The sequence below is a fragment of the Sphaerodactylus townsendi genome, linkage group LG01, assembly GCF_021028975.2.
Source record: "Sphaerodactylus townsendi isolate TG3544 linkage group LG01, MPM_Stown_v2.3, whole genome shotgun sequence".
Taxonomy (NCBI): Eukaryota; Metazoa; Chordata; class Lepidosauria; order Squamata; family Sphaerodactylidae; genus Sphaerodactylus; species Sphaerodactylus townsendi.
The window spans coordinates 117044515-117057897 of record NC_059425.1 but is presented as its reverse complement, the minus strand read 5'-3'; the positions used below and the strand labels follow the sequence as shown (position 1 = coordinate 117057897).

The 13383-nt window shown below is 42.1% G+C and overlaps 2 protein-coding genes across 3 annotated transcripts in view; one reads left to right on the top strand and one right to left on the bottom strand.

Annotated features, from left to right (window-relative positions):
• MCM9 (minichromosome maintenance 9 homologous recombination repair factor) overlaps positions 1–13383 on the bottom strand; it is a 52166-nt gene that overhangs the window by 28760 nt on the left and 10023 nt on the right. The gene's annotated exons all lie outside the window — the stretch shown is intronic.
• ASF1A (anti-silencing function 1A histone chaperone) lies at positions 2644–12273 on the top strand. The gene is made up of 4 exons (XM_048492179.1): positions 2644–3014; positions 5924–6039; positions 8785–8961; positions 11823–12273. The coding sequence occupies exons 1-4, from the start codon at positions 2906–2908 to the stop codon at positions 12033–12035; spliced, it is 615 nt and encodes a 204-aa protein (XP_048348136.1). The 5' UTR covers positions 2644–2905; the 3' UTR covers positions 12036–12273.

Here is a 13383-nt window from a genome sequence, read left to right as displayed (position 1 = left end):
CAGCCTCCTGCAAGGTACTGCCACAGCTTGTTGACAGGTGCTTATAAACTTTCCAACTGAGGGACCCCCACCCCAAGCAGCCCAATGATGGCCAACCATGCTCATTGTCTTCCACAAGACATGGTATGTTGCAAGCAATTGAGAGAGTGAGAGAGGGAAACAAATTTCTCAATCAACTATCCCCCTCAGTTATTTTAATCCAGCGATGGTGAACCTTTTCGAGACCAAGTGCCCAAATTGCAACCCAAAACCCACTAATTTATAACCAAGTGCCAACATGGCAATTTAACCTGAATACTGAGGTGTTAGTTTAGAAAAACCGGTTGGCTCCAAGGTGTGTGTTACTCAGGAGTAAGCTTGGTGGTAATCGGTGGCTTTGCTTTGAAGCAACCGTGCAACTCTTCTAGGAGGGTTTACTCAGAAGCAAGCCCCATTGCCAGCAACCAAGCTTACTCCTAGGTAAAGAATCATGTTTTAGTTCTTTGCATGAAAATCAGTGGGGTTTAACAGCGCTTAACAGAGTTACCTACACTGCTTCCCCAAAACTAGGTTTAATGCTAATAATCGAGCCCAGCGGCCCAGGCCAGCCTAGATGTGAGGGGGGCACTCTGTTTGTGCGTGCCCACAGAGAGGGCTCTGAGTGCCATCTCTGGCACCTGTGCCATAGGTTCACCACCACTGTTTTAATCCATTGTTTGAATTATGGAAGAAATTACAGAGGAATTTAATGAAATCTACAAGCCCTGTAGATTTTTTTAAAATGGCTGCCAAAGGGATCATCTCAAAAATTCAAGGAGGACTCTCTTCCCTCTAGTGCAAAAATTGGTACAATTTTCTCCAAGGGTTACTGTAATAGCTTGAGAGCAACCAAACTGGAGATATGCAATGGCAAACCAGCTTCAAACACCTTTTGCCTTGAAAACCCTACAAGGTTGCTATTTGTCAGCCATGACTTTAAAAATAGCCATTAGGGGCTTGGGGCAGTTGATCACCCCTCTAAGGCCACCCCAAGTCACCCCACACAAGGAAGGCAGGAAGGTTGCACCATGGGGTTGCATGAGCTCTCTTTTCCTCTGGGGATCTGCTGTGGGTAGTAGATCTGCTGCCCAGCCTCTTTGCTTCCCATCTGTGCTTGTATATCTATAAATAAAGCAACTATTATTTAAAAAACACTGCCAGTCTCCAGTGATCTTTCTTACAAAGGTAATCCGACTGGGTAAATCCCTTGGGACGTCTCACTGCTCAGAGAAGTGGGATGTGTTTAACAATAAGTCTTTAAAAAGCACATGCCTTACACAGAAAACTTACACGGGCTGTAATGCTATTTGCACACTTTACCAGATTCCAGACCATGTTCTCATATGCCACAAAAGCACATTTAAACCATCAGAAACCAGAACAAACTTTTCCAAGAATGTCACATGATCAACACTAAGTGTAACCCCCATGCCCAGAATGGGTTGGCCCAGAATGGGTTGACCCAGTAAGGGGTGGAGACTCGGAGCAGCAGAGAGGCTGAAAGAGCTCTTTTGCAGAAGAACAAGGCTACCAGACTCGGACCTTGATTTCTATAAGCCCTTAACACCTTGTTGGCGGTTTAACACTTTTGTGGTTGTAATGGGTGAGAGTTCTCCTGGAGACCTTCATCATGTTGCAACCTGTTCATCAAGCCCTTGGAGTCTTCAGGAGCCAGCCAACTTGCAAAGAAGATTTGGACTTGGCAATATCAGTAGACTGTAAATAGAAGGACTTGAAATGCAACCTGAACAGGACCTTGAATTGTTACGTTAAATGTTGATGTTTTAAAAGTGTTAATTGTAAAGAAAAGTAAACCATTTTGTTTAAATTTGGTTCTTTGCAACTCATTCCAGGTTCTGCCCCACAGAACCCACAGAAGCTGAGGTTACATAAGCACAGCAACTATTTAGGTGACTTATGATACTTTATCCGTAGCATCCCGTGGAGCCTGGTGTGTAGGATTACGCTTAACGATTCAACTTCGGTCAGTACATATGAGATTCTGGCAGCTTCAGCCAACAGGCAACTTTATTGCTTCATACACACAGGAAATTGTACACACAGCACTAGAACCAAGTGAGAACCCTCCTATACAGGCCTTGCTGGGAGAAGCAGAAACTAATTTGTGCGGGTTTACTGGAAGCCGTGCACATGTATTCATCCCATTATTACAAAATTTGATGAAGTGGGCTCAAGTCTTCCCATGGTGGAATAGCATCTCATCTATCTTTAAGGTGCCACAAGACTCCTGTTTATTTTTTTCTGCAACAGACTACTATGTTAACTCTTCTGGTTTGATATTATTGGCAAGGTGGAAAAAAATTAAAATAAAGCTGCTAAATGTTTTTCCCCCCCAAAGTAGGAAATATTAACTAGAAGGAAGCCACCTTTTGAAGTAAGAATCATTATTCTTCCCCACCGCCCCCGCAATCAATAATGTTGAATTAAGGGCAGTTTCCTTGGAGCTGCGCCGAGTTTGCTCCCAACCTTGGCTTTCCTCTGGTCCAGCAGGTGGAGCACCAGCCAATATTTCCCAGTCCAGCCTAGCCGCGGAAGCCCATCTTGCTCTGACAGGGAAGCTTCTGCTCCAGGAGGCGGGTCATAGCTCAGCATGTAGCCAATGAGCGCCGGCGCTGCCAGTTAACAGAGCAGAATGGGCTGTAGTTTAGTGTAGTAGGAAAGCTGCAAAACAGTGTGGTCTTGTAAAAAATTTTTCCGAAAGAGGAGAGCAAAAAATAAGGAAAGAGAAAAAGTTCTTCAACTCACCCCACTGCAAGCTTGCTGTTTTACTGGCACTGGCGCGTGATCTCTGCAGAGAGAGAATCCTTTGGACTTTGTAGGGCTGCGGTAACGCGCCGCTACTATTGTTGGAGATCCTCCCCAAAATATGGCAAAGGTTCAGGTGAACAATGTAGTAGTGCTGGATAATCCTTCTCCCTTCTACAACCCTTTCCAGTTCGAAATCACCTTCGAGTGCATAGAGGACCTGTCGGAAGGTGAGTACGGCTTCACCCGCCGTGGTTTTTAGGCGGCTGGATGAGCCCTTTCCGGGCTTAAACTTTGCAAAGGCCTGCTGCTAGTGCTGCGGCTGTTTGAGCAGTTCTCGCCTTCGCCGAATGAAAGGGACGGGGGCTTGCCACTTGCTTCAAAAGCTTGGGGTCCTGTCCCTGGCAAGAGCGGAGGTGCCCCGGGGTTGCACCGCCGGGGGTGGGGCGGTGGGGTCCTTTGCTGCGTGAGCGAAGGGCAGCCGCCGAGTCCCGGGAAGGAGAAGCCTTAAGTTGCAAGGAACTTGTTTGAGTGGTGAGAGCAGCAGCAGCCATGTTGCCAGCATTGTGATGTTGTTCGTGGGTTATCGGGCGCGTACGCGAGAGGAGAAGGAGGGCTCAGCGAGAACAACTCGCCTGCCCTCGGGAGCGCAAACGAAGCCAGGAAGCCGCCACAAGTTCAGCGGCTCCCCCTTGCCTTGTTAGCCTGTTAGAGCAGAGGGCTGAATGGTGGGATTAGTTTTTTTAAAGCATCCCCGGATGGATGGTAAATTGCTGCACGTGGTGCTGAAAGCGAGCCATCCATCAGCAAGGATGCTGCAGCTGGTTACTTTACAAATAGTAAAATATCCTATTGGTGCTGTTATAGCTCTTGTAAACATACCCATTCTAGAGAAGGTGTTTTTAGAAACTTAAAAAGACTCAGAGTAGTGTATTATCGTCTGCTGTTAGAGTGGTTTCTCCAGAAAAGTGAGATGTGCAGGAACTCACAGAGTGGTCAACCACATTCCCTCTGGAACCAGGGTGAGCTCCCATCTGGCCTCCCAAGGTAGTCCTACCCAGTAAGAATATATCACTAGATACTAAAGTATTACACAAAAACTGACTTGAAGGCTGACTTGCTTGCAGTGATGTTAAAGTGTTGAACTGTGGTGCAAGGGGTTTCTACGTGCAGGTTTATCAAAGTGGAGCATTGTATTTTGGGGGAGCATCCACACACCACCCCTTCATGTTTCCCTCTCTGTCTTGCTGTGATCTTTCCCAACCCAGGTTTTGAATGATCTCTTTAGAAAGAGTGGAACCAAGGCACTTTTGGATGCTGTCTAGATGGCAAAATTAATGGTTTTGCCATTTCTCCTAAACCATCAGAGGGCTTTTTCAGGCTTTTTGTAAAATCAGCAATTGATGTCCCTACAGCACTGTAGTAAATATCTGATAATTTCTCTGAATTCCCATTTTCATTCAAAATAAACAAAAACTGCTAACCTTTTGTTGAGGAGACATGCCTTCCCCTTTTATTGCTACAACAAAAGCTGCTCCAGTCATAACTATTAAAAAAAGAAAGCTGAGAATTTAGAAAAACCAACAGATAAATCATCTTGTACTGATAATCTACTGCTAATGTTCTTAAACCCTGTGATACTACAGGGTAGTGGCAGTGGAGTATTGAGGCAAAGAAAGCACAAAGAAAACTACCTTGTGGGTGCTTTGTTGGCACTACAAATGCCTCTGTATTCAGTGACAATGAAAGCCACATGAAAAAAGATTGCCCTGCAGTGGAATCAAAACCTGTGTGTGTGTACGCATGCGCATAGACACACACACAGAGTTAGAAGCAGAACTGTACAAATAACATGGTAATTGGGAGCCAGACTCCCTCTTCAGTCATCTGGAGTGGAGAAGGTTAGGAAAGAAATGAGTATTACCCTTTTCCCTGAAATTAAATTCTATAAAATCAGGTACGGTTGCAGGTTTTGGGTGGAGAGGCCCTGGGCTAAGAGTGCCTGAGATCTTGCCTGTGGCCATGCACTGTGCTTGTACCCTCTTCCTGCCCACCCACCTGTGCATCCTTCAGCTTGCTTCCATCACTTCTCCTGACAGCACATGCAGCTGGGAGAGTGAGTGGTAAGCAGGCAGATGTGGGGCAGGCACGTGGCACCGGCCATGTGCCTTGCAGTAAACCCTGGGTCTTGGATGTCACCTCAACCTATGCTGACCCTGTTCAAAATGACACTATGCTGTGAATGAGTACCCCAAGACATTGTCTTGTAACTTAATTTAGGATCTGTGGGTTTACTGGATTTGTGGTGTGTTTTCATGCTCATTTACTGACAACAGTGAGACACTGAAAGGAATGTGAAAGGGACATCTGTATTAATTCCAAAACTAGGAAAGGTGGTAAAAGGATTAATTGTTCTATTTTCCTCCACTTCCTTTTCATTGGTTCAGAAGCTAGTCCACAGTCCAGGTGGGCCAAATACTTCATCACTTTAGAGGGATGAAACTGGTCCAGTCATCTTCGCAATTGCAAAACATTTTGGATAGAGTTTGTAACTGGCTATGAAGCTTAGTGGATGATCTTGATTAAGGCACCATCCCTCAGCCTATCTTGCTTCACATGCTGGTGTGAAAATAAAATGAGGATGTCTTGCAGGTCATCCTGTATTCTGCATTACAACATAAAAAAACTCATGCTGGATGAGACCAAGGACTATCAAGCCCAGCAGTCTGTTCCACAGTGGCCAACCAGGTGCCACTAGAAAACCCACAAAGACAACTGCAGCAGCATTATCCTGTCTTGTGTTCCCCAGAACCTAATATAGCAGGCATGGTCCTCTGATACTAGAAAGACATTCTTGAGCCAGGACCTTTCAGTTGTTAGCAGCTATATCACTGTGGCTTGAGAAACAATCAGCACTTCAGTGGTAAAACATTTTCTTGGCAATAAATTCTATTGATTTGCACAATACTTGAGCCTGTGTATGATTATAATATCTGATTTTGAGACCTAAAAACAAGAAATGATTGCAAAGGGAAAGGTGGAAAGTACCACATGCTTTGGAGGTGGTGTGGGGGTTTGAGTAAAACGAAAATACTGACCTCGTGCATATTTACTCTAAACTTTTCTTTTTGTAATGTAGATTTGGAATGGAAAATTATTTATGTGGGCTCAGCAGAAAGTGAGGAGTATGACCAAGTTTTAGATTCTGTTTTGGTGGGCCCTGTTCCTGCAGGAAGACACATGTTTGTATTTCAGGTAAGTCTCTTTGTTTAAACACTGCAAATACTACCAGTGGTGCTTATGTTTGAATACTGCTCTTTAAAAAAAAATCATCCATTGTAAATAGTCACAAATCCTAACATTGTAAATGCCAGTGAAGATCAGTATCATCACTTGCTTAATTTGGCAAGTCAAAGCTTTAGCTCAAAGCTGGATATCCCTTGCCAATTTAGATACTAGTGTACAAATAGCCACTTCTAAGCAGCAGTATGGCATCCGTGTGGAGACAGCTGCCAAAGCAGATAGTAAAAGCAAAGTGAACTGATTACCTGTTTTACTGTGATATTTGTAGGGGTATATGTGGAGTGAAGGAACGTTTTCAGAAAAACAAGGCATACTCATGCCACCTCAGATATGCACTGGTGGTTATTATTATTATTGAGAGTTTGGAGTATGAATCTCTTTCCTCTGAAACAGAAATGACTGACTGTTATAGCCCTGTCCACAAGTTACATCAAATGACTGATTGTTATAGCCCTGTCCACAAGTTACATCAAATGTGCATACAATCTAGCCTTGTTCACCAATTGCAGTACGTCCATGTACATCCATGTGTACTGTACATTTAATTTTTCTTTTTATGTGGGTTGAGTAGTTCTTCTGCAACATTCAGTGCATGTACAGTTGAATGTGATTTAAACCACATGTTTATCCAGGTTCCATTTTTATTTGAAATGTTAATGCATGTGGCTTTTTCTTACAAACAGGTATATGCACATACATACAGGATGTACATTCATTCAATATAACATGTGAACAGAGCTTATTACAATACATCTGTATGGCCTTGTTCTTTCCAGGTATTCCTTATTTAAGTCTTAGTTAACTACTAACCTGTCTCTTTCCAGATATGCATTAGATTCTTCTATATATCAATCCATTCCCCAGAGTCATTCTGATAGTTCCTCTTCATATGACCCTACCTCTTTGGATTAGTCAGCTATGTTGCATGTACATATTGATGGGGAGAATGAATGGCTGTTTAAATGGGTAGAGTGCTTCCAATATGAATGTAGATATAACTGTAAGAGTTTCTGCTATTAAGGAACACAGATCTCTGACCCCCTGACAAAGCATGCAAACCCACTGGTCACAAGTGGGAGAGATTAGTGACATTCCGTCTAATTCAGAAGAAACAAGAGTCACTTTCCACCCCAGGTTGTTTTTTGTAAATACCCTGGATGAGTATGTGTAGAAGCTTCTATTCACACTGTTTGGAATGCTGTTTTTATTTACTTATTTAATCCATACCTCATCTTTCTCTCCAATCGGGGCCTAAAGAAACTTAAATTCATTCCCTTCTCCTCCGCTGTATCCTCACAACAACCCAGTGAGATAGCCTGGCTAACAGAATGTGACTGGCCCAAGTCACTCAGCAAGCTTTCATAGCATATATGGGGACGAACATGGGTCTTCCACATACTAGTCTGATACTCTTAACCATTACACAACACTGGCTCTCACTGGCTTTATTATATGCCACACATGTGAAGGAGCTAGGTGTTAATTGCTTGGTATATTAATCTGACAATAAATCACATGACAAATTCTTACATGTATTGGAATTAGGGTTGCCAGCTTCAGATTGTGGGGAGTGGAGCCTGAGAAAGGCAGGGTTTGGGGAAAGGAAGGACTTCAATGGGTTATAATGTCATACAGCCATTTTCTGCAGATGAACTGATCTCTGTTGCCTGTTGTAAAAGCAGGAGATCTCCAGTTACCACCTGGAGGCTGGCAACCCTAAGATGTGGGAGCAAGTACAGTAGTAGCGTTGCCTACACTGTATAAAGGTACACGTATGAGTTCTGAGGTTATTTTGTAAAAGTGCTGTGCGAGTGAAAACCTTTAGAGCTCATTCATTTAAGACAAACTCCAACTGTTAAATGAATTATTTGATCTGAACCTTATATAATAAAGTGTACAAGTTTTAAGGTTACATGACACTAATTGGCTTATCTTAATTTAACATGAAAAATGATAGATACTGTGTCTTTGAAACTTTGGAATAACTTTAGGTGCTGTATGACTGTCTACATCCAAGTCAGCTGGAAATGTGATTACTCTCCTTGTGTGTCTCTGGTTGTCGTCGGTAACGTGGAAATGAGTAGCAACTGGGAGGGATATGGCTGCGCAGGGGGGACAGTTACCCCCCCCCCCCACACACACAATTATCCATTACTCTGGGCTTGATCCAGATTATACATATGGGTGATTTTCAACATTGAGGATGTATAATTTAAGAACCTGACTAACTGGGTCTTATGTTTGACATTAGGTAGTTTTGTGGCTTGTGATTGAACCTATCCTACATTGAAGAATTAAGGCAGTGTGGTCTAAAAGAGAATGCATGCCAAATATAAACATGTGTGCTCCTGATCTTGTAGCCAAGATATTTTATGGAGGAGTAGGGGGGATGAATTGAAAAACAAATCTTCACAACATTTAAAACTGAACTCAGAGTAAATCTAGGTCCTCCTGCAACAATTTAAGGAAGATGTTAATTTAACCTTAATTGAAATGTTTAATGATTTATATACTATGTCAACAGTGCCACTTAAGCAGAGTTATGCTCTTCTTAGTCCACTGAAGTCAATGGGCTTTGAAAGGTGTAACTCTGCTTATGCTTGCACTGAAAATCTCCGTTGTCTATAATGATTTAATTTTTTTAAGTGGGAGATTCTTAACAAACACTGCTCTGCTTTTCTTTTCTTTTTGCTGCAGGCAGATGCTCCTAATCCAGGACTCATTCCTGATGCAGATGCCGTAGGAGTTACAGTTGTATTAATCACTTGCACCTACAGAGGTCAAGAATTTATTAGAGTTGGCTATTATGTAAACAATGAATATACAGAAACAGAACTGAGAGAAAATCCTCCTGTAAAACCAGACTTTTCTAAGGTAGGAGATGCTCTGTTTTTGTAAACAAGGAAACAGACTGAATATAATCAGCAAGTCATTTTAAAATCAGAAGTTAAATAAAAAGCATAAACAACTTGACCAATCATATATGCAAGAAAAGTAATGACCTGACTGAGAAATCAGAGAGGGACTGTGTCAATCTGAATTCATCTTGAGTTATTAATTAGTGGCACTGCTCAATTTTATATCTAGGATGCATTTATTCCTACATACTAGCTTTTGATGACTTTGCCTTTAAATCCATAGTCATCTTGTCTACCTATTTACTAATTTAGGCTGCAGTCCTAATGATTTTTTTTCCCAGTGGAACATTCCATTGAATAACATGGGCTTTATTTTTAAGTAGACCATCTTAGGAGTGCACCCTTAGCAACTAATCAGTATAATTCTGGTAGATAATCAAGGGCTGAATTTGACTCCATGCTCAGTCTCCATCACTGTATTAATGTTGCGTTCAATCCAGAAATCTGTGCAACTGAGCCTGTATAACAAATTGTACATACGCCTCTAAGAATAAACATGAATATGGAATTATGGGATGGGCAGGGGCTTCTATGCAGGTTAAGGACTGGGTGCTACTTTCTTTTGGCTTGACTTAGATTGCCCAGGCTAGCCTGATCTCATGAGATCTCAGGAGCTAAGCATATTATTTAAGTAGGAGAATACTGAGGAAGTCCAAGGTCACAGAGAAAGGCAACATATAAATTTCTTTTGACTTGAAAACCTTCTGCAATTGCCATAGGTCAGCTGTGAGTACACTATTTTCTTTAGAAGAAGAAGAAGAGTTTGGATTTATATCCCCCCTTTCTCTCCTATAGGAGACTCAAAGGGGTTTACAATCACCTTTCCCTTCCCCTCTCACAACAAACACCCTGTGAGGTGGGTGGGACTGAGAGAGCTCCGAAAAGCTGTGACTAGCCCACGGTCACCCAGCTGGCGTGTGTGGGAGGTCACAGGCTAATCTGAATTCCCCAGACAAGCCTCCACAACTCAAGCGGCAGAGCTGGGAATCAAACCTGGTTCCTCCAGATCAGAGTGCACCTGCTCTTAACCTCCTACACCACTGCTGCTCCCAGTGCTTTAGAAGCATTATCTGATTAATATTTTTTTTATTCTTCAAATGTTAATGTTTCAGCTTGCAAAAATAAAATGTCCAAGTGTGTTAATTCTCCAGTAACATAAAAATCTGACCTAACACTGGACATAATTCCAGTAACTTACAGCTGGATGCCTAACCCATTCTGCTTTTCCATTTGTTCCTAGTAAAAGTACTGCAGTCATATTGCTTGACTGCATTCAAAATTAAGTGGGCTTTTCTTTAAAATCACTACACTAATTGTGAAAATACAGCTGTTTAAGGGAAGTAGTGTGCTGAAAATGTGCAGTTTACATTCTAACAAGCAGACAACCCCTTAAAGAATTTTTAAAAGATAAGTCATTTGGGAAAAATTAAATAGTTGATAGCAGAGCCTGTACAGACAGTAAGCTCTTCCATAATTGGTTTAACAGCTGTGCATAACATGAGTTCACATAGTAGAACATTGCAGCCTGTCGGAGTGTGACAATCTGAGCTAAGGAAAAGAAGCAATCAGGAGAAGACCTAAATCAAAACAGCAAAAACCAGGGGAATAGGCTGACGGGGCTGTGTCTTGTGGAGCGGTGTGCTCTAAGATAGAATCCTTAAATTTTAAGGATTGCCTCAAATTATACATTTTGTAAATAAATAAGAGCAGATAGACTCATTTGCTTCCGGCTTCTGCTGAGTGAAGCAAGCCCTTGGATCTCATTTGCAGTGAGAAGCTCCAGACAGCATCCAGGGAGCAAAGATTTCATCGCAAGAGACACCCACAAATTCAGGTTCACACATGGTGTCATAGGAAGCCTCTTCTTTCTGTTCTAGGTAACCTGTGAACTCTGCAGGTAATTTAAAGTCTGGCTGGACCAGAGGCAAAAACTATGGGACTGTTAGTCCTGAGCTTGTGGTTGACTACCTATTTGAAGTTTGTGTTGGGGGAATGCCTGGTGGCATGTCTAAGCTTTTTTTGTCGGTTGCTTTGAGCCCTCAGTGTGGGAGAAAAGCTGGATACAAATATTCCAGACAACTAAACTAAATAAATATCGAGCATATTCTAAAGCATAGCTGTCAAACTCGTGGCCCTCCAGATGTTATGGACTACAGTTCCCATCATCCCCTGCCAGCATGAGCAATTAGCCATGCTGGCAGGGGATGATGGGAACGGTAGTCCATAACATCTGGAGGGCCACAAGTTTGACAGCTATGCTCTAAAGGTTGATACTCTTGTTATGAGTGCCTTGGATGAAGCTTTTCTGTGACAATAGGCGTAATGTGCAAGAACAGCTTGTCAGAGCATCCCTTTCATGAGGAATCCCACTGTGCTGCTGCTGCTGCCACCAGATGTAAGGGGCTTTGTTAGCTTGAAACTGCTGAGCATCTTGAGTGATGCTGTCACTTGGGGAAACTCTTACACAATTGTTTCCAGTAGTTTTCCATGTGATAGCTGGATTGAGATGATGTCAGATAACTATGTTTTGTGTGGTTAGAAGTGGCAATATTTATTCCATGTTCAAGTCATTTCTATTTTCTACTTTATGTATCACAGAACAAAAAAGGGAAGAATTGTTTTTTCTGTTTGTGCTCCCAGCATTTTCTGTAAAACTGTTCATAAGACTAATTCCTTCAGAGCTCACGCTTAAATGCAGTACTATTTTAAACCTGCAAGAGATTAATTTTCCGTTGCTTGTCTAGAAATTTCTAGGACTGCTTTAAAATTGTGAATGCATGATGTAATTCTGAAATATCAGTTAACCTTGTCTTCCAGCTACAGAGGAACATTTTGGCATCCAACCCCAGGGTCACAAGATTCCACATTAACTGGGAGGACAACACTGAAAAGCTGACAGATGCAGAGAGCAGCAATCCAAACCTCCAGTCACTCCTTTCTACAGATGCATTGCCCTCTGCTTCAAAAGGGTGGTCAACGTCAGAAAATTCGCTAAATGTTATGCTAGAATCTCATATGGACTGCATGTGACCAGCTACCTTTCCTTTCCTTGCTATGTATGTGTTAAATTGTGTTTTGAAAAAGCCCACACCATACACTGTCTGTCTCCAACAGCAGCAGAACTTCTTTCCTGGAGTTACATTTAAGTTACATATTCAAAAAATGTGAAGATTTTGTTTAACCCCCCGCTCCCCCCGCAATATCCTGTAGAAAGTTTATAAGGGAAAAATATTTGATTGGATGTATAAATAAAACTATTTTTAAGTAATTTCCTGATGTTTTGTTGAGTCTATACTAAACTTATGAAAATATGTATGCTCTTCATGTATATATAAATGGCAAGATGAAGTATGTACATTATTAATTTCTGATAGAGTTTTCCCATTTCACATATTCACACAAGATTAGATAAATTGGCATCTATTCTGAAAACAGTAAATACCTACATGTGTCTGCGGTTAAAGCACCCATTTGTATGTTAGGAACCAGATGGCTATCTGCTATCTTCCATATGTGTGCTGGGATAGCAGCATCCCTACCCCATTAATGGTGGTCAGTAAAATATATGGGGCTCAGAGAGGGAACAAAGAGAAGGCTGAGAAACAAGCTCCAAAACATCCTGGGCACACAGATCCAGGTATGTGGCTCTTTAGATCCTAGCCACAGGAAAGACACTGAGCAAAGTTTGAAGCTTTCTTCCAATTTCAGTAGCTTTTCCCCCAACACAAAAGCTACTTAAGCTGGATGAAGGCTTCAAACTTGGATGGAAGATTGGTTGGATTAGCCACATTCATTCTATCAACCCAACTATTGTTCTTACCCAGAAGACTCTTGCATGGTTTTCAGTTTGATCAGGGCAGCACACTTATCAAGCTGAATACAGCCTACAAGCCACATGCTGTGGTCTACCAAGGGAGTGACCACCTCTTTTTTCCAGCCTCCAAACTATTAAGCCGCTGGCAGGCCACTAGGCATTCCTGACCAAGCAAGCATAGTGCTGTGAGTGGCAGTTCTCTAATTTTTTTAAATTGAAAAGGCTACTGGGGGTGAAAACAGACACCTTGTACTTGCGAAGCATTTGTTCTATTGAGCAATGATTTCTCTACATACAAACACATCTATATAGCTTTGAAGCAGTCTCTTCAGCTTCTGCTACCAGCAGTACTTGAACCCATGTTCTGTTTCCCTCTGAGTGACTTGGCAAGTGCTATACTGCTTGGTTAACTAAAACTTGGTTAACTGCCTGGTTAACTAAAACTCAACTAGTTTAAATGGCACATTTAATATAAAAAACTGTGGAACCTCAAATACTCTCTACCTCACTAATTACTGGACCATCTTCAGGACTAGGGAACTCTGCCCCTAGTGCAAACAGGCT